Source organism: Pelophylax lessonae (assembly GCF_965119305.1).
Source record: "Pelophylax lessonae genome assembly, chromosome: 5".
NCBI classification, from domain to species: Eukaryota; Metazoa; Chordata; class Amphibia; order Anura; family Ranidae; genus Pelophylax; species Pelophylax lessonae.
The window spans coordinates 253,047,718-253,071,120 of NC_138772.1; the positions used below are offsets into that span (position 1 = coordinate 253,047,718).

Below are 23,403 nucleotides of genomic sequence, written 5' to 3' on the forward strand. Positions count from 1 at the left end.
CTACGTCTGTCAATGAGCTTAAGAGAAAAGGATTTTACGGTAAGATCTTACAAAAATCCATTTTTCTCTATCGCTCATTGACAGACGTAGTCTTCTTGATTCTCAAGAGCTGGGACATCCAGAAGCAGTGCCACAAATGAGGGGTGGGATTGACAAAATCAAATCCAATCTAGAAGGCCCAACCGGTTCCAAACTAGAAGTTTTAAAGGCTCATTATAAACAAAGAATGAGACTAAAGAAAAATTTTCCAACGGAAAAAACCCTCGAGGTAGACCACTGGTCTCCTCAAATTGCGGCCTGCAAAACCTTGCGGCCAAACGAGGCATCAGACGATGCCATTACATCAACTTTATAATGTTTAGTAAAGGTATGCACCGACGACCAGGTAGCCGCCTTGCACACCTGGACCACTGACGCCTGAAGGCGAAAGGCCCATGATGCACTAAGTGCCCGAGTGGAGTGCGCCTTAACAGGGAACGGGGGCTCCCGACCCTTAATAGAATAAGCCTGTACTACCGTCTGTCTGATCCATCTGGAAATGGTCGCGGCAGATGCAGGCAACCCCTTTTTGGGTCCATCTGGGATCACAAAAAGTGAATCCGTCTTGCGAAACGAGTCTGTCGTTTTCAAGTATACCCTGCTCGCCCGGACCACATCCAAGGAGTGTAAAGCAAACTCTCGGATGACTGGGCTTAGGACACAGGGAAGGTAACACTTTCTTCATTCAGATGAAATTCTGAAACCACTTTTGGTAGGAAGGATGGATTCGGACGAAGAACCACCTTATCTCTATGAACCACCAGATATGGTGAACGACAAGATAATGCGGCCAGTTCTGACACCCTGCGTGCAGAAGTAATAGCCACCAAGAAGGCCACCTTCTGGGACAACGTAGGTAGAGGAATCTCCCTAATATCTTCAAAGGGAGGTTTCTGAAGAACCGACAACACTAAATTAAGATCCCCGGGGGGTAACGGCGCGTGCACTGGCGGAGCCAGATGTCGCACCCCCTGGATGAAATTCCGCACCAAGGAATGAGTAGCCAAAGGCTTCTGAAAGAAGATAGCTAATGCTGAGACCTGACCCTTGATAGTACTCAAGGCCAGTTTCTGCTCAACCCCTTGTTGCAGAAAAGCTAATATTCGACTAATCGAATAAGACCGAGGACGGAACCCCAACAGTTCACACCATGCAATGTAGGACTTCCATGTGCGATGATAAATCTTTCTGGAAGTCGCTTTCCTTGCTTCAACTAGAGTAGGAATAACTGAAGCTGACAATCCCTTGTCCTTCAGCACCTGGGTCTCAATAGCCAGGCCGTTAAAGCCAGCGATCGTAAAGCAGGATGGAAGATCGGTCCCTGAGACAGTAGGTCCTCCCTGAGAGGAAGTCTCCACGGGACGTCCGCCACCAGTCTGACCACGTCGGCGTACCAAGCTCGACGAGGCCAGTCCGGAGCTACCAGAATTACTGGAATTCCTTCCTCCTCTATCCTGCGAAGAAGTCTTGGCAGTAACGCGAGAGGAGGGAAGGCATACATTAGCTGGTATTGCCCCCACGGGGCGATCAGTGCGTCTGCGGTTTCTGCTAGAGGATCGCGGGAGCGAGCCACGAATCTCTGAACTTTCCTGTTGAATCGTGATGCCAACAGATCCATATCCGGGGTGCCCCATCGTAGGCACAACTGGTGGAAAACGTCTGGATGGAGGGACCATTCCCCCTGATCCAGAGTCTGACGGCTGAGATAATCTGCCTGCCAATTCTCCACCCCCGGAATGAACACCGCAGAGATTGCTGGAACAAATCGTTCCGCCCAGCGAAGAATGCAAGCCACTTCTTTGGCCGCTCGGACACTCTTGGTGCCCCCCTGGTGATTGACATAAGCCACGGCCGTGGCATTGTCCGACTGGATCCGAACCGGGCTGCCCTGGAGCTGCTCGGTCCAGTGAATCAGACAAAGTCTGATCGCTCTCAGTTCCAATACATTTATCGGTAACCTGGATTCTTCCGGGGACCAAAGTCCCTGGACAGATAACTGACCGAGAATTCCTCCCCATCTGGATAGACTGGCATCCGTGGTCACTATCGTCCAATATATTGGCAGAAATGACTTTCCCTGGCTGAGCATCGGAGACCGAAGCCACCAGACCAGAGACTCTCTGGTCTGTTTGCTCAATCGGATCTGATTGTCCAGGGATTCCGGATTCCGATTCCATCTGAGAAGAATCTCTTGCTGAAGAATTCGGGTATGGGACTGGGCAAATGGGACTGCTTCGAACGAAGCCACCATCAACCCCAGAACCCTCATGCAAGTCCGAAGGGAAGACCAGCTGTTGGTGGACTGCTGCTTGAATCTTTCGGAGTTTCCCTACCGGAAGAAAAACTCTTGTCCTGACTGTGTCTAGAATTAGACCCAGATATTCGAGCCTCTGGGTGGGAACCAGAAATGACTTTTGCTGGTTCACCAGCCACCCGAATTCCTGTAAAGAAATCATAGTAATTTCTATGTTTTGTAGCAAGGTCTGAGGAGACTCTGCATGAAGCAGAAGATCGTCTAGGTAACCAAGGATCGATATGCCTCTTTGGCGCAGAAGTGCCAACATTGGGGCCAACACCTTTGTGAAGACCCGCGGAGCCGTGGCGAGACCAAAAGGTAACGCCACAAACTGATAGTGGTTCTCTTCTACGGAAAAGCGTAGAAACCGCTGATGTCCTGCGAAAATGGGAATGTGAAGATATGCGTCCTTGATGTCTATGGACGCTAGGACATCCCCTGGATGCAGGAAGGCTGCTACTGTGCGAATGGACTCCATTCTGAATCTTCTTATGTTGACAAAAGAATTGAGTGCCCTTAAGTCCAGAATTGGACGCACTTTGCCCTCTTTCCTGGGTATTGTAAATAGGTTTGAATAAAACCCTTGAAACCGTTCTGTCCAAGGAACGTGGACTACCACTCCTTGTTGTAGTAAATCTGTGACTGCTCTCCGCAGATCTTCTAAACGATCCGGGGATAGTCGGATATTGGAAGGGAAGAATCGCGCCGGTGGGAGAGATCGAAACTCGATCTTGTACCCTGACCTTATGACTTCGCAAACCCATTTGTCCGGGATTCTGGAAAGCCATGGATCCGGGAACCGGCGAAGACGTCCTCCCACCCGAGTTATGGGTGGGGGCGCACCTTCAGGCTTTGGACGGTTTATCTTCAGGTCTGGAGGGGGCGGGCTTTTGCTTGCCCGACCAACGACCCGACGCCTCCTGCAGGAGCTTTGGAGGACTTAATTTTTTCACCCGCGGGACGAAAAAAACCTCTTGTGAGCGGAAAAAGAAGGCCCTCGTCTTTGACGAGTTCCTTTACCTTTAAAATTTTGCGGTAAAAAGGTGCTCTTTCCACCCGTGAGATCCTTAATGATCTCATCTAAGTTGGCTCCAAATAGACGCTCTCCTGAAAAGGGGATATTAGCCAATGCTTTTTTGGAACCTTGGTCGGCTAACCAACCTTTTAGCCACAGTGTACGCCTGAGAACCACTGCTGAGACTGATGCTCGCGCCAATAATGGAGTGGCGTCTAATGCCGCATCACACACAAACTGTAACCCCTGTATCATTTGTTCCAACAAATCGGATACCGCCTGAGGGACCTCTTCTAAGTCCCGGTGTAACCACTTGGTCCATTCAGTTACAGCCTGCGAAACCAGACCAATAGCTATTATAGGTCTGAAAGCTGATCCAATCAAGGAAAACATGGTGCGAGACATAGCTTCTATCTTGCGATCCACTGGATCTTTAAAAGACGGAGCGTCTTCTAGAGGAATAACCGTGGCTTTATTCAATCTAGCAATTGGTGAATCCACCACAGGTGGTTCTGTCCATTTCTTAATGAGGGTTTCCTCAAACGGATAACGCCTGTCAATGCGTTTAGAAATAGTAAAAGTGCGTTTTGGCAGACGCCATTCTTCTTCGATTGGATTGCCAAAACATTTGGGCAATGGAAAAACCTTCGCCACTTTGATGCGTTTTTTAGTCCCAAAAGGGATTTCAGTTTCAGCTATTTCCGATGGAATACCCTGTAACCTTAAGGTTTCTTGAACAGATACAATGAGTGCGTTTACCAACGCTTCCTCTCGGGCTATGGCGGATGCCGAAACATCCTCCTCGCTGTCTGAAGAGACAGGACCCGAGACACCAATCCCAGATGAAGTACCTGCAACTGCAGAAATAGGCTCAGAGTCTGAATCCGAGGTTTCAGATAATAAGGGGTTAGGCGGGGGTCGCTTTCTTGCGCCCTGTCCCTGACAAGCCACTTCCACCCGGGACACAAAAGTTTCCATAATAGCTGACAATGATTCAATTGTCAGTGGGGTGCTGGAGGATCCCGCAGACCCCTCGAGGGGATCCGGAGGAGATACATGAGTGGCAGGGTCCATGTTAATTCAGGACACCTTTGCCAGCAAAAACAAAAAAACTTTTTCTTTTTTTTTTTTTTTTTTTTTTGTGTCTCCCCCTAGCGCAATAGCGCCCCTCAGAGTACCTGCTTCTCGATCCCACAGAGAGAGAGAGGGACCCCCAAGGCTCACCAACCGATGCAGTGAAGTTTCCAACCAACTGCAGTCAGCGTCTGTCTTACACAGACTGGAAGGAGCTGTTGCTTTTTCCCGGGTAGAAGGACGTGGCTCCGCCCCCTGTGTACGCCTTCCGGCGTTCCCAGCTCCACGAGGTAGCTGGGCTCACGAAACATGGCCGCCCCCATAGAAGAGACATAAGACTCCAAAAACATGGCGGCCGGCGTGACCTGAGGACATACATGCACTTGGTCTATGGCAAAATGGCGGCGGACCGCCGAAATCGTTTTCCCAGCACATCCACCTGCATCTCTGCTAAGAGGCGATATATGGATCTACAGGAGATACACTACAAATAAGGTAGGATTATACCTCCTATGTCTGCTGTAATGTTACAGTCTGCTGGGTAGAGTGTTAGCTCTCAAACCAAGTCCACTTCCCACAAACACATGCTGTATTACAAGGGGGACTTGTAAGTATCAGATATATACTGACCATATATGGAGGGGCCCATAATTCATACTGCCTCATAACGAGGAAAGAAAAAAAGGGAACGTTTACTCACCATACCGAACCGACAGGCACCCTCTCTTCACAATACCCTCTCCACCGGGGTGGGGGTTTGTGGACCACTCCGGACGCCTCGACTCTCTGGTTCCTGGCGTCCAAGCGAGACTTTTAACTCGCAAGGTCAGTCCCTCCACTGGGACTCCGTCGCGGCCGACCCAGCGCGGAGCTCTGGTCTGCACGCGCTCGTAGGCAGAAAACCGGGGTGACCACTGGATCTCAACATCCAGCCCGTCGCCCGGCCCCGCATACTTACTTGAATGTGTCGCGGCCGACCAAGCGCAATGCCATGGTCTGCGCGCGCTCGTAGGCCGGCTGGGGTGACCACAAGTGTCGCCCAGTCCGGCATTTTTGCTTGAAGATCTCACAGGAAAAACACTGGAGAAAAACTACCTAAAAAATGTCTTTTTCTTAAAGAAAAAAAGTCTTGCCAGGACCAAAAGATCCCAGCAAGGAACTTAGGTCCTTACTCCTGACTAGACAGAAAAAAACTGATTCCCTGTAGCAGAGAGAGGGAGGATATACCCTCAGGGACTGCCCCTAAGGTGGAGCCAGAACGTTTTGTCTTTCTGCCTAGTCCTACTCCTGCGGAGACAACATAACCCAGCTCTTGAGAATCAAGAAGACTACGTCTGTCAATGAGCGATAGAGAAATACAGAGTGCTGACAACAGGAGGAAGAAAGAACGCTCTCTCTTTTTTGTCCAATAGACCCTCTCTCCATGCTCTGTTGACCAAGGTCTGAAGTTCAAGCTGAAAGACAGGGAGGGGGATCAGACTTAAGCAACATATATGTATCTGGGTCTGATAAGCAAACGATGACTCTCCTGTATGTAATAGAGTTTGTTCATGACCACCAGGTTGCCTCCCTTATCTGCCTGCTTAATAATGAGGTTTTTATTAACTGTAAGGTTTTGGAATGCTTGTTTTTCTAAGTTGGTTAAGTTTTGAGAATTTTTATTCTCGTGCGGATCACACAGCTGAACTAGGTCTCTATACACAGCCTGGTAAAAAGTCTCTATATAGGGACCCTTAGAGCGTACGGGAAAAAAACGTTGATGCAGGCTTGAGATTGGGGTGTACAACCTCTGGATCCAAACTAAACTGGGAAGAAACATCTACATTACCTTCTACCCATAATTCCTGTAGAACGGACAAGATTTCTTTATCACGCTCACTACTAGAATCTATGATTTCCGGAATTTCTGATGATATATCCTTGCTTTTCCCATATTCAGAGTAATGTCTCTTTAATGTTAAAGTGCGGATGAATTTATTCAAATCCTTGAACAGACCAAACTTGTTCGGTACTGCTGAAGGGGGAAAAAAAAAAAACTCAATTTTTCATTCAGCAAGGCCAGTTCAGCACCTGTAAGAGTACGATGAAAGATATTTTCTGTCCCTTCACCTCTATTTTTTCTTTATTTCTTGCTTCCTCTTCTCGTTTGCCTCCCCGTCTACCTCGTCCAACTTTCTTTTTTCTTTTGCAAATCCCCTTGGAGGTTGGACTAAAAAATTACCTTCAACTGTTATTGAATTGGACAAATCCCAAATATTAGTCCCTTCCAGCATGAAGTTATCAAGATCACGTGTTAGTGGGCTATATTGATTAGATAAGGGTAGGGAAAAAATTAATATTAAAGGTCACCCCTTTCCTTTGGAAGGCTTGCCTCTGAGGGAGTATTGACCTGTCCCATGTTGGGTGAACCTGGTAGACTGACTGTGGGTATGACCTCATCTTCCACAATGATGACAGGATCGAGAATTTGTGTTGTGGGGGGGGGGGGGGGGGGGAGGGCTTGGTTCGTAATTTGTCGGAAACTGGAACTGACTGTTGGTCTACTACCTTGTCTACTGGAGCCCTACTGGCCTGTTGACTATATGGGACCTTGGTGGATTTGTGGTTCACCTTTCTCTTGTTATTGGTATTAATTTTAGATGGCTTTATTGAAAGGACATCTTTGGATTTTTTAGGCCTCCCAGTTGTCTGTTGTATTGGTCGCTTCCATTCACTCGGCCTTCCTGGTAGTCAGAAATATCCCACTCCAATTTCCCAACCTTTTTGACAACCATTGAGTCCTCATTCTTTTTGACATTTACATCCAAGTACCTTTCTCCATTGATCATAAAGACAAGATGTACTAAATTTACTTAACTCCTCCTCTTTTTCTTGCACCCTTTGTTGTGCAAGCACCAGCTTTTTTTCCCTCTGCTTTATAATCACCTTAATCCACTTCATAGTACAAAATTTAGCCAGGAATTTCCACTCCTTTAGGTCTTCGTCCAAGAAGCTACATTGCTTCTTGATACGGAGACCCCTCGGAGTGATGCCAAGCTGAATATATTTCTGCAGAAACGATATATCCCACCATTGCGTGGCTTCATACTGTTTGGCATTTTGGAGTTAGAAAAAAGCCTTCCTCATTTCTATCTCAAAGGCCTCAGTGAGGGGGAGATTAGGCCTACCTCCCGAGGTCTTGGTATTAACAAGATGATCATCTGAGTGTCTCTCATGCGACACTATGCGATCAAAGATGTGTTGCAGTCTATTCGTGCGGTCCATAGCAATCAACAAAACAATCACACAAAAAAAAAAAAAAAAATTATATATTAAAAATGATTAGAAAACAGTGTCAGAGTAGAAACAGAAATAAACCATTATAAAAATGTAACCAGCTCCAGTTATGCAGTGCATATGTACATCCAATTTCGAGTTTAAAAATCCCAACAATCTACCATCAAAAAAAGTGGAATTGATATATGAATATTATTGAACTGAAGTTCTTGTAGAGTAAAACTGATGAGAACCACAGAAGCCGCTCAAGGAGAGAAAGAGGTTCTTCTAGAAGATATGTAAATCAAACAACAAAGGGACTTCCAGCGCTATCTGTGATGTCTCTCATTCCCAAAAATAAATAAATTTACTGTATGAGGAAGCCACGCTATTCTTACCGGCTGGTCCGGTCTGTCTTTGGCACATCAGATCCCTTCCCCTCCTGCCTGGTGCCCTGATGTGAACATCTACACAGTTTTGGCTTACCCAGCAGCTCTGTCATCCTGTGACCTCTCAGCAACACCAGCAGATCTGGTTTGGAATACATTCTTTATATGTTTTATTCATCACTATACTTTTAAATAAACTTTCCAAGGCATTTTATGAAGTCTGACTTGAGTTATATTGTAGACTATGTACCGTCGGATAGCGCTGCTGTCTCTTCCTATATACACAGCATTGCTGCAGGAAGTGCGGCAGGAGAGGTGCAGTGTGGACGCCTCCTTGGATCCTGGGAACCCACGCGCCTGCTTCTTTGCGCACTTTATATCATATCCTGGGAGGACATTGGGAGAGACCAGGAGAAGCATTGTATGAATACCATGTATGGTATTGCAATGTAATACCGAAATGCTAAATTAAGTGGTGGGCCCCCACCAAGCGATCCATACAATGCTTTTCAGGATCTCCCAATGGCCGCCGGGACCTCAGCAGCGCTAGCAACCTCCCTCTTAATATCAGTCTCCTAGACGCCAGCCACCACCTATCCAGTATCTGACCTCCTTTTACTCCCCCCACTACTCCATTGAATTTCATCCTCCTTCTCAACATCTTGCTCATTCACCATTTCTACCCAGATCCCACACCTCCCTTATTTCAAGGACCCCCCCTACCACCATAATTTTGAGAATGAACGCCTGCACACAGGCTACCCATTCACACCCTGAATCAACTTTCCCCTGTCCCCAATCCCCACGTGCAATCCATGGTGACAAATCACCTATCAGCAGTTGTGATACTTTCCATTTTTATTTTTAATTACTAAATAAAAGTATTAAAATTATATTTTGCAGTTCTTTTTTTGGGGGGTATGGGGCACGTCAGCAATAATAAAATATTCTAGGTGTGTTAGCATACGCTTGCCCAGCATATGGGTAGCATATGCTTGCCCATACAGAAGAAAAGGACCCTTTTTCCTCTGCCTGGGGCAAACGTATGCATAGCCCAACAAGGGGTAGCATACGCTTGCCTCATGCAGAAGGAAAAGTACACTTGAACAATAGAGGAACAAGAGACATGAAAATAACTGACAAATTTTAAAATGCTTTATTCCAAGAAAAAAAAAAATTCAAAAAGGCAGAGCTGGAAAGATCCACTTTTTTTTCCTTTTTAAACACACATTCATTTTGCCCTGACACTTGTCCATCAGGCGATACAAAGAAATCAGCAAACTGATTATGAATTGTCATTGACCGCAAGTCCATAAATTGCACTCGCTGACTTGGGTTTCAGGTTCAACGGTGCTTCTCTCCTTCTCCCACAGGAAGTTGTGGAGAACGCAGCATGCCAGGACCACAGTGATGGCATTCTCCATATCAAGCTGCATACAGGTGAGTAAAAGTCTTCATTTCGCTGTGCACCCCCACAACGCGGCCTGCGCGGCTGAGGCGATAATTAACATTTTTTTTTCTTATCGCTGAGACCATAATCACTGTATGGCCTCACGAGATTCTCGGCCAGTCCAAAGGCCTACTCTGCTACCATGACCAATGGCAAGATGGGTTCCTCGTTACAGGGTAGAGGTCTGCTTTGTGGAATATTGAGCTTCCTTAGGGTAGCCAACGTCCGAAGACTCCAGAAATATGCAGACATCACCCTGGCTGCTGTACGCTCCAACATTCAGAGCAACGAATCGAAGATGCATTAGCCAATGCCAGGAGGACCACGAAGAAGCATTTCTAATAATTAAAATATGCCGATCTAGATTGTAGAGGCTTCTTCACCCTGATAGGTTTGCCATCAAGGGCACCAATACAATTGGGAAACGGTTTTCTCAAAAACTCATCCACCAGTGCTTCCCAGAGGTCTTCTGTAGGCTCCAGCATTACCACCTGCTTCAACTCCTCCCATATTGCCACACAGGTTTCTTTTGCTATCTTACCCACCGTGGAGATGCCAAGGAGGAAGTAGTGATGCAAGGACACAAAACTTTGTCATGTAGCAAAGAACCTAAAAAAAAAAAAAAACACAATACCTTTAAACATTTTAGAAATAAATCATCATACATGTAACAAGCTTCCTAACCTTTGACCTTTCAAGCCACATCTTATAACCTTTTGACCTCCAAAACCCCTAACTAAAAGCCAACCACACCCTTTAACCCTAAGTGTCGCTTCACATTGGTGCGATGCAGGAACCCTGCAAATCCACTGCGGGTTCCCGCATCGCACCCGACTCGCAGGCAGTTCACACTGCCAGATGCAAACTGCCGGGAGTGTCAATACAAACTTAACGACACCACCAGATTAGTTTGCATACCGCAGTGCGAACCGTCTATTCAGACAGTAAATCGCATAGGTGTAAACACCCATGCGATCCGATTCTGTTGCAGACCAAAAAAAGGGTCCTGTGCGACTTTGGTCCAAATGCAATGCAAATTCAGCCATACAATCTGTTTGGCTGAAATCGCAAGGCACAGACATTGCATGAGAGTTGCATAGCAGTGCAGTCCAAATTGCATGCGATGTCTGTCTGACACTGCATATGTGCATACCGGCACTAACCCCTAATACTAAGTCCTAATCCTTCAAAAAAAATTTCACTTACCGGAGTGCAACAAGCAGCCGTTCCTCCGGTGACGCACTGCTTCTCATCAAGGTGTCCATCCTTGCCAGCCTTGGCCTGAGCCTCTTCAGCAGGTCATCAAAGACAGGCACAAACATGCGAGTAAAGTTCTTGAATTTGTCCGGATGCATGCGAAGTTGGGCATACATGTTGTTAAAGTACCCCAACGAAAGCTGGGATATAAATCGAATGCACCCAGAACCGATGCCGACTGCTTCTTCTCTACTCCAATTGTTTCCTTCTCCGCCTCCTCTGCAAGACAGTCAGGACTGCCCCATCGATTTTTGCACCACAGGATCCATATTCAAAAACTCAAAAAACTCACAACTACTCTCTTCTCTTTCTCTCCAACCAAAATGGCACAGACACGTGCTATTTAACATATTTTAGTTGGCACTGTGGGAAATTTGGGAGTGTAAAATAGAAGAGGGTTGTGTTTGTTTAAAAAACGATGCTAAGCACCAACGCGCATTGACGTCAATGTAAAACTCTGCTAAAGGTGCGTTTTTGAGGCCGATTTTTCCTGGCATCAGAAATAGCTTTGCAGCTCGTTTTTTCAGACGCCCTGTGTGCATGAGGCCCAAGAAGGCAAATCCTTCCAGTCCAAATGTGGTTTAAGTAAATGTAAAAAAAAAAAAAAAAAAAAAAAAAAAAAAAAATGTACATGTATAGCCAAAGATAGGTTGCAGCGCTTAAACATAAAAATGGTGAACATATATGTGCATATATAATGAAAAATATATATGATGAACTCAGTCCATAAAAACTAACAAAATAAGTCCATAAAAGATAATCAGTGCCAGTGTAAAAATGATCAATCCTGCACCAGTGGTTCTTCACCCAAAAACAGAAATGCGCACTCACCAGACCATATTGCTGTCTTATTAGGACAGCTAATGCGTTTTTATAGTGTAACGTCAGGTCTTGAGCCAAAAGCAAATCAGAAGAGAGGATATACACCGGAGGCAATTCTTTCAAATGCTCCAAACCAGCAGGAAATTAGATAAGTAGGCATAAAGGAGAGAAAAATATTTCCATAGTGTAGTATTAGCAAGCAACTTAAAATCAAAGAAAAAAAACATACAATGGTCCAAGCTTCAGATGTCGGGCTCTGTTCTGCTACAAACACCGAGTCATCCCGACTTCTCCCTGCCTAATGCCTATGCCTTACATCGTATCTTCGGCGATGTGACTATCGCACACGCCCACAGCACGATAGTCGATATCACATCGACTATCGTTCAGCCCTACTCCGGTGTATATCCTCTCTTCTGATTTGCTTTTGGCTCAAGACCTGACGTTACACTATAAAAACGCATTAGCTGTCCTAATAAGACAGCAATACGGTCTGGTGAGTGCGCATTTCTGTTTTTGGGTGAAGAACCACTGGTGGAGGATTGATCATTTTTACACTGGCACTGATTATCTTTTATGGACTTATTTTGTTAGTTTTTATGGACTGAGTTCATCATATATGCACATATATGTTGACCATTTTTATTTTTAAGCGCTGCAACCTATATTTTTCATATGTTTGTATATTCACATTGTTTGCAAGCTGCTAATTGAGTTATTTTAAGGCGCTGACTTCACTTTTATGTTTATTTTATGTATAGCCAAAGCCTTAGCTGATCTGGGAGGGGTTATGGCCTGCCAGGAATCCTGCCTTTTTTTGCCAGTGTCCTTTCACCTGAAGGTCAAGTAATCAGAAAATTTGAACTCATCCGTGTTCTGTGACGTAATATTAAAAGCGGTAGTATACTCCGCTTTTTAACTTTTACCTACAGGTAAACCTATAATAAAGGCTTACCAGTAGGTAAAATTAATATCTCCTAAACCTGCACGGTTTAGGAGATATTCGCCCTGCATGCAGCCGCTGACACCAGCGGCGCATTTGCTCTGAAGGTCCGGCGGACCTTCAAAGCTCCTTGCCGGAAACTGAACTCCCGTGTGCATGCACGGGAGTAACGTCATTGCGGCTCCAGCCCCTCACAGCGCCGGAGCCACCGAACCCAGAAGAGAGGCAGAGGGAAGATGTCAGCTGCCTCAGCGGTGTCCGGGCTTCGCTCTAAAGTAAGCATTTTATCATGAGCAAGTATGCGATGCATACTAGCTCATTATGCCTTTGTCTTGCAGGTTTTTTTTTCTTTTTTTGGAGGATACAACCGCTTTAAAAAAGGAGTTGTTTCGGAGGCCGTGGACACTAGGGTGGTGGTGTCCTTGGATACTCATAAGGCGTTTGATTCAGTGGAATGGCCTTACCTGTTTGCGGTCCTTGCTCGGATGGGCTTTGGCCCTACATTTATAGGATGGGTTAAGATATTATATAACTCACCAGTGGCGCGGATTCGGGTTAATAATGTTGTTTCTGACTCGTTTTCCGTGAGCCGTGGCACTAGGCAGGGGTGCCCTTTGTCTCCCCTGCTGTTTGCCATGGCCATTGAACCTTTGGCGGCCCTACTGAGGGGGGATGGGAGGATTAAGGGTTGTAGGATAGGGGATCTGGTTGAAAAAACTTCCCTTTATGCTGATGATATGCTGCTCTATCTGGCAGATTGTAATGATTCACTGACAGCTGCGTTACAGGTGATAAACGATTTTGGCCGATACTCCGGGTTCAGGGTCAACTGGACCAAATCGGTGATTTTTCCATTTGATCCTACCATTGTCCCTACGATCCACACTCCGCATCCGCTTACGGTAGTCTCCTCATTTAAATATCTGGGGGTGACGGTTCAACAGCCGGTCAGCTCCTACGTGGACCATAATATTACTCCGCTGATTCAAAGACTTAAGTTGACGCTGTCCACCTGGACCAAGTTACCCCTGAATTTGATGGGGAGGGTCAATATTTTTAAAATGGTATACTTACCCCGCTTTCTGTATCTATTTTGGCAGGCTCCGGTGTACCTACCCAAGTCTCTTTTTAGGGTTATAGAGTCTCTATTACTAACGTTTATTTGGGGGGGGGGGAAGCCGGCGAGGATATCACTCCGGACTCTGCAGCTCCCTGCTACTGCTGGTGGGCTGGCGGTCCCTGACCTTCAGGCGTACTATCTGGCGGCCCAATTGACCCATGTACATGCCTGGTTCTTCCCGGACCTCCCCAATGCTGCTGTTACGACCGCAGCAGCGGTGATGGGTTCCTATGAGGCCCTTCTCAACTCCTTATACCGGAGGGGTCCCTATCCTTCGGGGGGTGCGGAGATTCTGAAGCTTTCATATAAAATTACAATGATCTGCAACAAACGTATTGGGGGTTCCTCCTTTAATAATTCGCCTAATGCTCCGCTGTGGTATAACCCTGGTCTCCCTGAATTGTACAAGCTATCTGATCCCCAAAGGTGGGCGTCCTTTGATCTGAAGTATGCTCATCAACTGTTCGAAGGCCATGAGTTCAAGTCGTTCCCAATCCTGAGGCTGGAGCTGGGGGTTCCCTCTTCTTGCTGGTTCCTGTACCAGCAACTTAGGCATGCAGTGGCGGCACAATTTGGTCTTAGAGGGGTGCACCTGGCCGTGGCCCGCCTGGAGAAGGAGCTCTTGGCTGACGATCACTGTAAGCTTATTTCCAGATATTATGCTCTGATCAGTCTGGATAGAGACGGTAGGATAGCCAAAATTAGGGAAAGGTGGGGCAGGGACCTGCCACAGTTGGAGGTGGAGGCGTGGGATGAACTACTGGAATCCCAGTTTGAAGGGATTATTGCGGCAGGTGATAGGGTGATTCAGCTTAATTATTTGCACAGGATTTATTACACTCCGCATAGACTACACTGTATGGGTAGGCTCCCTTCTGCTGCATGTTCCAGATGTCAGGCCCCTAAGGGGGACTTTTTTCATATGGTGTGGACCTGCCCTATGATTCAGGTCTTTTGGAAAGGGATCTGTCGTCTAATGGAGGAGAAATTGGCTCTACCGAATATTTGTTCTCCGGATAGGTGCCTCCTGGGCAACTTGTCAGAGGAGAGCCTTGGCCAGTCTCAGAGGGTACTGACTAGAATTTTGTTCTTTTATGCCAAAAAATTGATTGTGCTACGGTGGAGGAGTCCTGACCCTCCCTCTGTGGAGGATTGGGTCTCTATTGTCAATGGCGCTCTACCTCTTTATAAACTTACCTATCTAGCTAGGGGTTGCCCCAAAAAATTTAACAAGCTTTGGTCAGTATGGGTGAACTCGGTCTCAGGCTCCTTGGAGGTGTAGTTGGGCGGTCCGCCATGGAGAGCCTGTGTTACGGGGGTTGGCCAGACACTGGCCTAGTCCTGTGCGATGTGCTATTATGCTGGTACTACTGTTAGATTCTGGTTCTATATGGTCGGATGGTTGGGTAGGGGGGGGGGGGGGGGGGGCGGGTTTGGGTTGGTTATTTTTCTGTTGATTCCATTCCTTGCTGTTTTATTGTGATGGCTGTTTGGATGGTATGTACTCCTGGTTTGTATCTGCTATCGTTTATTATTTGATGTACCTGTCATTCGTTGTCATTGGTTTGGAATTACTGTTTGTGTTTTTTTTTTTTTTTTATGCAAATACCAATAAAATACCTTTAAAAAAAAAAAAAAAAAGGAGTTGTAAAGTCAGAAGGTTTTTTTTTAATCCTATTGCAGTCTTTGCAATAAGATAACAAACCTGTATGCAGCAGCTGCCCTCAGCCCCCTAATACTTATCTGAGGCCCCTCTCTGTCCAGCGATGCCTACAAGCATCTCACCCATCAGAGATTCTCCCTCTTGATTGGCTGACACACAGCAGAGGCGCCACTGACTGCCGCTGCTGTCAAAGTCAGCTAGACAATCAGGAGAAAGGCCAAGCTCTGTGTCTAAATGGACATAGGGAGTGGTGACTCGGCTCAAGTGCCCCCATAGTAAGCAGTTTGCTGTGGGGCACTCAGCAGGAGGGAGGGGCCAGGAGCACAAAACAGGAACACGAGAAGAGGAGGATCAGGGTCACTCTGCAAAACCACTGCAACAGAGCAGGTATGACATGTTTGTTATTTTAGGAAAAAAAAAAAAAACAAGACTTTGCTATCGCTTTGTCACTCTTTACTGGTCAGTAAGGCTTCATGCACACTGGATGTTTTTTTTTTACAGATTCGGTTTTTGACTTCAGGCGTTTTTTTCTGCAGCAAGTAAACTAGTGATCAACCGATATGCCAATATTTTGGTCATCGGACATCAATATCGGCCGATATTTTTGGACATGTAAAAAATGTTTTTTTTTTGCTTTCTACAGGAACTCCTTGTGGAGGGATCTGGGGGTCTAAAAGACCCCCAAACCCCTCCTCGGCACTGAAAAGCATTCAAAACGCCAAGTTTGGCCGTTTTGAATGCTGTCAGTTTTTTTAATTCAGCGCAGAGTACCCAGAAGTGATGTCATGATATCACTTCAGGGGTTTTTTACATGGAGACGCGGGTCTTCTCTTCGGCGGCGGCGGTGGGATGGGAGACCCAGGCGAGCCGCAGAAGGAGGCAAAGGGGGGAGGGGAACCTCCCCTCCTGCTCCTTGTAATGACAGCCGAGCGACTTCTCAGCCGCATCGGTTGTCATTACAAGTCAGCCGACCGTCAGCTATGGACACCGGTACTGGGGTGGTGCCTCTAGCTGCAGGCATCAGCCCGGTACATGCACTTTCCATAAATAAATCGGCAATATCGGTAACTTCAGGAGCCGATTCCGATACATCAGGGAGAGTGCATTTCGCCCCCGATATATCAGTGTTGCCGATAATCGGTCAATCCCTACATTAAACTCCCCAGCATTTTACTCTAGGAGTCCATGTACACAAAGGCCATTAGCGTTTTTTGGGCAGGAGTGTTTTCTAGCTGTGGGGGAAAAAAAAAAAATACCCAACACAGAACTAGTGAGTTTCAAAGAGTTTTTCAGCAGCAGAAACGCTCCAACTCTGATAAAAGCTTAAAAACCCTGAAAAATTGGGCTATTTGGCGTTTATCAGCATTTTTGAGCCATAATGCTTTTGTAGGAGTATAATTTTGTTAAAAGCAAAAAAAAAAAATAAAAAACCTCAAAACTGCAAAACTGATTCTGCAGCCAACTCTGGCATTTATATAACGTCCAGTGTGCATGAGACCTAAAAGGAAAGAGCTCTTTAAAGCAGAGTTCCACCCCCCCCCCCCCCCGCTCCAAAAATTAAAAGTCAGCAGCTACATGTGTAGCTGCTGACTTTTAATATTAAGACACTTGCCGGTCCTGGAGTCCAGCAATGTTGGCACCGCTGTCGGGTGCTGCCGCTGCCATTGCCGGTAGGGAAACCCGTTGTAACGTTAGAAATCCATACCCACGTCACTTCCTGTCAGGAAAACGCTGAGCAGCGTAGCAGTGCGCATGCTCACAGCCCCGGATACGTCATTGAACAGATGAGGGCCTAACAAGTGCGCATGCTCGGAGGGTATGGTTTTATCACGGTAGTGTGTGTAACTTTACACTTGTGGCGGTTACATTAAAACAGCTGGGCTGCAACATGAGTCATCTCCGCTCCTATCCCTGTACTTCCCTGATCTCAGCTAGAAAATGTAAAAGCGGTGGCGGGTGTATTAAACCTAAATGACAGAGATCTCGGCTCCGTGATCCGCTTTTATATTTATTAGCCGAGATCAGGGAAGGGACAGGGATAGGAGCGGAGATGACTCATGTTGCAGCCCAGCTGTTTTAATGTAACCGCCGCAAGTGTATAGTTACAGACACTACCGTGATAAATCCATACCCTCCGAGCATGCACACTTGTCAGGCCCTCAGCTGTTCAATGAGTTAGGTGCTGACGTAGGTGCACCGGAAGGGACGAGGGTATGGATTTTTTACGGGTATGGTTTTTTCACGGAACACCGGTGTAACGTTAGAAAACCATACCCTTGTCACTTCCTGTCAGGAACAGCTGAGCAGCGTAGCAGTGCGCATGTTTACAGCCCCGGATACGTCACTGAACAGCCGAGGGCCTGACAAGTGCGCATGCTCCGAGGGTATGGTTTTCTCATGGTAGAGTGTGTAACGTTACATTTGCGGCGGTTAAATTAAAACAGCTGTGCTGCAATATGAGTCATCTCCGCTCCTATCCCTGACACTTCCCTGATCTTGGCTAATAAATATAAAAGCGGCGGCGGGTGTATGAAATCTAAATGACGGAGATGTCGGCTCCGTGATCCGTTTTTATATTTAATAGCCAAGATCAGGGAAATGTCAGGGATAGGAGCGGAGATGACTGATATTGCAGCACAGCTGTTTTAATGTAACCGCCGCAAGTGTAACGTTACACACACTACCGTGAGAAATCTATACCCTCCGTAGGTGCACCGGAAGTGACGAGGGTATGGTTTTTTTCACGGAACACCGGCTGTGAAGCCTTGCGGCGGAGAGGACCAAACATCGGAGGGATGGCGCCGCATCCCGGAAGTGGGGAAGGGTACCTGTTCCCCCCTCGTCCCTGAAAGGTGCCAAATGTGGCACCGGGGGGGGGGGGGGGGGGGGAGGAAACAAATGAGCGCAAGTTCCACTTTTGGGTGGAACTCCGCTTTAACTGATTGTTTGATCAATTCTCCTACAGACTAAGAAGTCAATCAAAACAACAAAATATAGAACCCCACAAGTACATTCCCAATTCCACCTGTGCATTTTAAGGAAGGTGTGAGAAGGGAAAAAAAAAAAAAAAAAAAAAAAAAGTATCCCATTTGCTGCATCTTTGATAAACTTTCATCAAAACGCATTTTATTGGAGTTTAATGGGAACACACAGATGACAGTGCAGGAAAGTGCATTTTGATAGGTGAAATATTGGGTTAAGTTGGTATCATACAGGGCTTTCCTCACCATTTCTGTGCCTCCAACAAATTTTCAATTGTGCATCATGGCAAGAGAATGTTATACTGTACTTACATTTTATTATTATTATGATGATGGACTATTTCTTCCCAGCCCTAAGGTTTTGTTTTTTTTTGTTGTTGAATGCTTTGCATTTTTTGGACATAGCAAACATGCGACCTGAATTTAAATTTTCAGTGATTCACAACTAAGGCATACACACCTTTTCTTTATACTTAGTGCTGTACACCATTTGAAATCCACATCGCCCATACATTCATATTCTCATTTTGCGTCAACTTCCTTTTAGCAAACCAACACAACTACAACGTACCGCCTTTAAGTTAGATACATGCAACTTCACAAATCGTCCCGTCAGAAGCATGAGTTACAAGATATTGTTTAAAAGTAAATATGCACATAAAACAGCCTAAGCACGTAGCACAAGCAAATAAACTGCTATGACCGAACTGTAAAACCTGCGCGTACTAACGTTACCTTCCTCTGCCGCCTCCATCTTGTCGAGCTTGTGACGTAACTCAAGCTCACGCCTTCTTGTCTTTCGTTCAGCGTGTCTTACAGGGCGAGATGTCACACTCGCTCCTCCCAGTGAACATTGACCCCACAAGCTGCGGTTCTTACAAACTGAAACAGACGCACTAATTGGCTCGTGGACGGTAAACCAAGTTGCAATTTGTGAAGCAACATTGGATGTCATAGGTTCCCTATTTTGATAGCAACAATGGAGAAAAAGGCTCCATAATGGTCACGTGGTCATAGCCGTGCTTAGTGCGCATGCCTACTCTACAGCAGCAAATTTTGATGATTCCTGTGGGCTTGTTCTTCAGAAAGTTATTGACTATATTTTTGTAGATTCTCTCACTTTGATGGTATGATACTTGTATTTATGTGTTTTACTCCTGATTATGTTAAAGTCTTTTTAGGATGTTAATTGTAAGTATTAGTCCTATTGATATCGTTTGGGACGTAGCAGCTGCACACGTGTGTTCAGGGCCGTACAACATAAATATTGAGAGCCGTTGTTCCGTGAGAATTACCTACCCGTGAGAAAAACCTACCCCTTGTCACTTCCGGTTCACGGCACTGTATGTAATGCAGCGCTTACATTAAAACAGCGGGGCTGCAATACGAATCATCTCCGCTCGTGTGCCTGTCACTTCCCTGATCTCGGCAACTAAATATAAAAGCGGCGGCGGGTGTATGTAAACATAAATCACGGAGACGCCAGCCGCTTTTATATTTACTTGCCGAGATCAGGGAAGTGACAGGCACACGAGCGGAGATGATTCGTATTGCAGCCCCGCTGTTTTATTTAACCGCCGCGTGGGTAGGTTTTTTCAACGGTACACTGTGCTATTTCCATACTAGTGCGCATGCGCACTAGTCTGCTCCTCTGTTGTCCCTTTAGGTATCCGGCCCTGTGAGCATGCGCACTGCTGCGCTGCTCAGCTGTTCCTGGCCGGAAGTGACGAGGGGTAGGTAATTCTCACGGGGTAGGTAATTCTCACGGAACACCGTGTCGGTGCAGCTGCTGTATTCCAGTACATGGGAAGGGATCAATGGGTACATGGGATCAATGGGACGGGATGCAAGGAACACCTGTGCATTCCCCATGCAGGTAAACACGGCCCTCCGGAGGCATATGCCCTATATGAATAAGGCCTAAATTAACCTGTGCCTTTTAACCACTTTAAGACCGGAAGGATTTGCCCCCTTCCTGACCAGGCCCTATTTTGCGATTCGGCACTGCGTTATTTTAACAAACAATTGTGCAGTTGTGTGACACTGTACCCAAAAAAAAAATGGTGTGCTTTTTTTCCCCACAAATAGAGCTTTCTTTTGGTGGTATTTGATCACCTGTGCGATTTTTATTTTATGCGCTATAAACAAAATAAGAGCGACAATTTTGAAAAAAAATATATATATTTTTCACATTCTGCTATATGACATTCTCAAAAAAAATTTAAAAATCAAAATTTTTGAACATTCTAGGCCGATTTTGTTTTCTGCTACATATTTTTGGTAAAAAAAGATCACAATAAGCATATTTTGATTGGTTTGCACAAAGGTTATCGCAGGAAAGATTTATGTCATTCTCATTTTTTTTTTTTTTTACTAGTTATGGCAGCAATCTGCGATTTTTTTGCGGGACTGCGACATTGCGGCGGACCCCTGACTGACCCCTGACTGGTGATTGCTTTCATACCTTAGGCTTGGTGGACCTTCCGTAACAGGGGGTCTAAAGTTCTGGTAAGGGAATCACCTTATTTGAGCACGTGGTGTTCTTTAGGATTGTGTCTTCACTTTGGGTGTCGGAATCCTTTTGCATTCATTTCTGCACTACAGCATTCGGTTTCACAGACTTTATGGACTCTGTTCAACCATTGTCTTTCTATTTTCAATTTCTAATGTGGCGCTGTACTTGAATACATATTGCTTTTGGTCTGATAACCCCTTTTGTACGGCAGCCTAGATACATGTTTGTGTACTGCGCGCAGCTATCTCCACCTTTGTTTATTATGTTAAACTTACCTGAAAACGAAGCCCTCCCACGCCAAGAAGTCAGCGCTGCAGACGCCTCCATCTTCACGCGTCTTGCTTCCGGGTTCGGTCTCGCTTCCGACTGGCCGCATCTGCGATGGCGGGCGGGCAGCCTTTCCTTTAGAGCGCATGCACTAGTGATGTCACTGGCTGCATGCAATGTAAATATCTCCTATGGTGCCCGTTTAGGAGATATTTGTACTACCTATATAAGTTTACTTCCTCTTTAACCACTTCGTACTTAGGCTATTTCTGACACTTTGGCCCTAATTCACTAAGGCCCCTTTCAATTTTGGAGTCCGTCAGCGGACTCTGTTTTCCTCAGTGGGGGATCGATACGCTGATCCCCCGCTGAGCAGGCGGATGGCAGCTTTGTCTCCGTGCTGTGTGCGCAAACAGAGCTGTCAGGTCCCCGCTGTTCTCTATGGGGTAATCGGATGAGAACGGACCACCTGTCCGTTCTGATCCGATCCCATCCCATCCGCCAGACGGATGGAAAATAGGGTTTCCATCCGTCTAGATTTGACGGAAAGGATCGGATCAGATGTCAGCGGACATGTCTCCACTGACATCCGATGCCCCCTAGAGATGCATGGGGCATCCGTTCAGATCCGCCTGAAAAACTGACAGGCGGATCTGAATGGTCCGCAAGTGTGAAAGGGGCCTTAAAACGGAGTTCCGGCCACGAAAAAAAAATTTCAATAAAAATACCCCCGGGACAGTCAGGACTAGTACATTCCACAATGGATAGCCTCTCTACTGTCCCGGGTCGCACTTACCTGCAAGAAGAAATACTTACCTTTAAAATTTCTTCTCAAGCGTTGCCATCTCGGATGTGGGCAGCTGAAGCCAGCGTGATCCTCTTCTGCATCCTCTTCTCCCAGAATGCGCCTGCACCGGCCCCGCTCGTCACTTAAACCATTGAGCTGAGCACAATTACACTTGGAATATTAAGTAGTCCCATGCTTCAATAGTTAATTACATAAATCTCAAAAATATATATAGTGCTCAAATGCATGATCATTGTAAAATTGACACCGATTTGTAATGTAATGTAAATCCATCGTCAAACACGACGCCCGCCGGACCCGAAAAATAGGGAAAAAAAATGCTTTGCCTCTTTTGAGGCTCCCCGCAATCTGCCAGTTTGGAGCTTTGACAGCTCTTTTCCAGGCAAGGGGCGGGGCCACCCGTTTCCATCACCCGGTGACCCCGCCACCTTCTCACGTCACGGTGACGTAACCGGGTAGCCCCGCCCCTTGCCTAGAAAAGAGCTGTCAAAGCTCCAAATTGGCAGACAGCGGGGAGCCTCATCTCGTGATTGAGGATTAAATCCACTATTTTGGAAATTTTATTTTGAATAAAGGACTTGTCCAAAACTGTGTTCTTTTGTTTTATTCCTTTTTTTTAAACTTTTTGGGTGAATGTGTAGGGTTATGATGTAACCGATACCTATTCTCAAAGGGGGGGGGCTGGGATCTAGGGGCCCCTTGTTAAAGGGGGTTTCCAGATTCCGATAAGCCCCCCACCCACAGACCCCCCACAACCACAGCCCAGGGTTTTCAGGAAGAGGCCCTTGTCCCCATCAACATGGGGACAAGGTGCTTTGGGGGCACCACATTAAAGTATCTAGTGGCTCACACTTTCAGGTCACTTGAAGCAGCTTGAAGACCATATGTTCACTATGCAGTCACATTAGTCCAAGCTATACCAAGCTGTTCTTAAATCAGGTTATTCAGAACAGTTTTTCTTGGTTTCCCAGTAAGCGGTGTTTTGCACCCAGCTAGCAAATGCTGGCCCAATCACTGAAGAAAGAAAGATGTCTAAGTAATGGTGCTGGCTAACACAGCCGTATGAAGTACATGCCAAGGATAGATTGGGTGTGGTAAGAATATTGAGAAGTGAGCCAAGGAAAAAGTCTATACCTGTACAGAAGCCAAAGCCAGGATCGCACCCAGCGTCACACTGGTGCCTAGACATGTGGAAAGCTGCCGGGCTGACCAAAGCCTCCAGACACCCTCCCCGTTTAAGCATTGGTGGAAAACACGTGACGAGATGCTGGCGCCAGAATCGCTGGGTGCGATCCCGGCTTTGGCGTCTGTACAGGTATAGACTTTTTCCTTGGCTCACTTCTCAATATTCTTACCACACCCAATCTATCCTTGGCATGTACTTAATACGGCTGTGTTAGCCAGCACCAATACTTAGACATCTTTCTTTCTTCTTTTTTGGTATACTTTATTTTAGCCAGGCATCTATTCTCTTGCTACCTCTAATTATCTCACTCTAAATTTTCGCTT

The 23,403-nt window shown here is 46.2% G+C and overlaps 1 protein-coding gene across 3 annotated transcripts in view; it reads right to left on the reverse strand.

The window, feature by feature from the left end:
* The window catches only part of MARCHF6 (membrane associated ring-CH-type finger 6), a 1,229,180-nt gene extending 1,209,908 nt beyond the window's left edge, over positions 1 to 19,272 (reverse strand). For 2 of the 3 annotated variants that reach the window (XM_082259540.1, XM_082259539.1), the window contains exon 1: positions 19,040 to 19,271. In XM_082259540.1, coding sequence (XP_082115666.1) covers positions 19,040 to 19,259 — 220 coding nt within the window. In that variant the 5' untranslated portion in view covers positions 19,260 to 19,271. Of the gene's footprint in view, positions 1 to 19,039 lie in introns of all 3 variants that reach the window. The other variant, XM_082259541.1, reaches the window with a different exon arrangement.
* Positions 19,273 to 23,403: the final 4,131 nt, after the last annotated feature.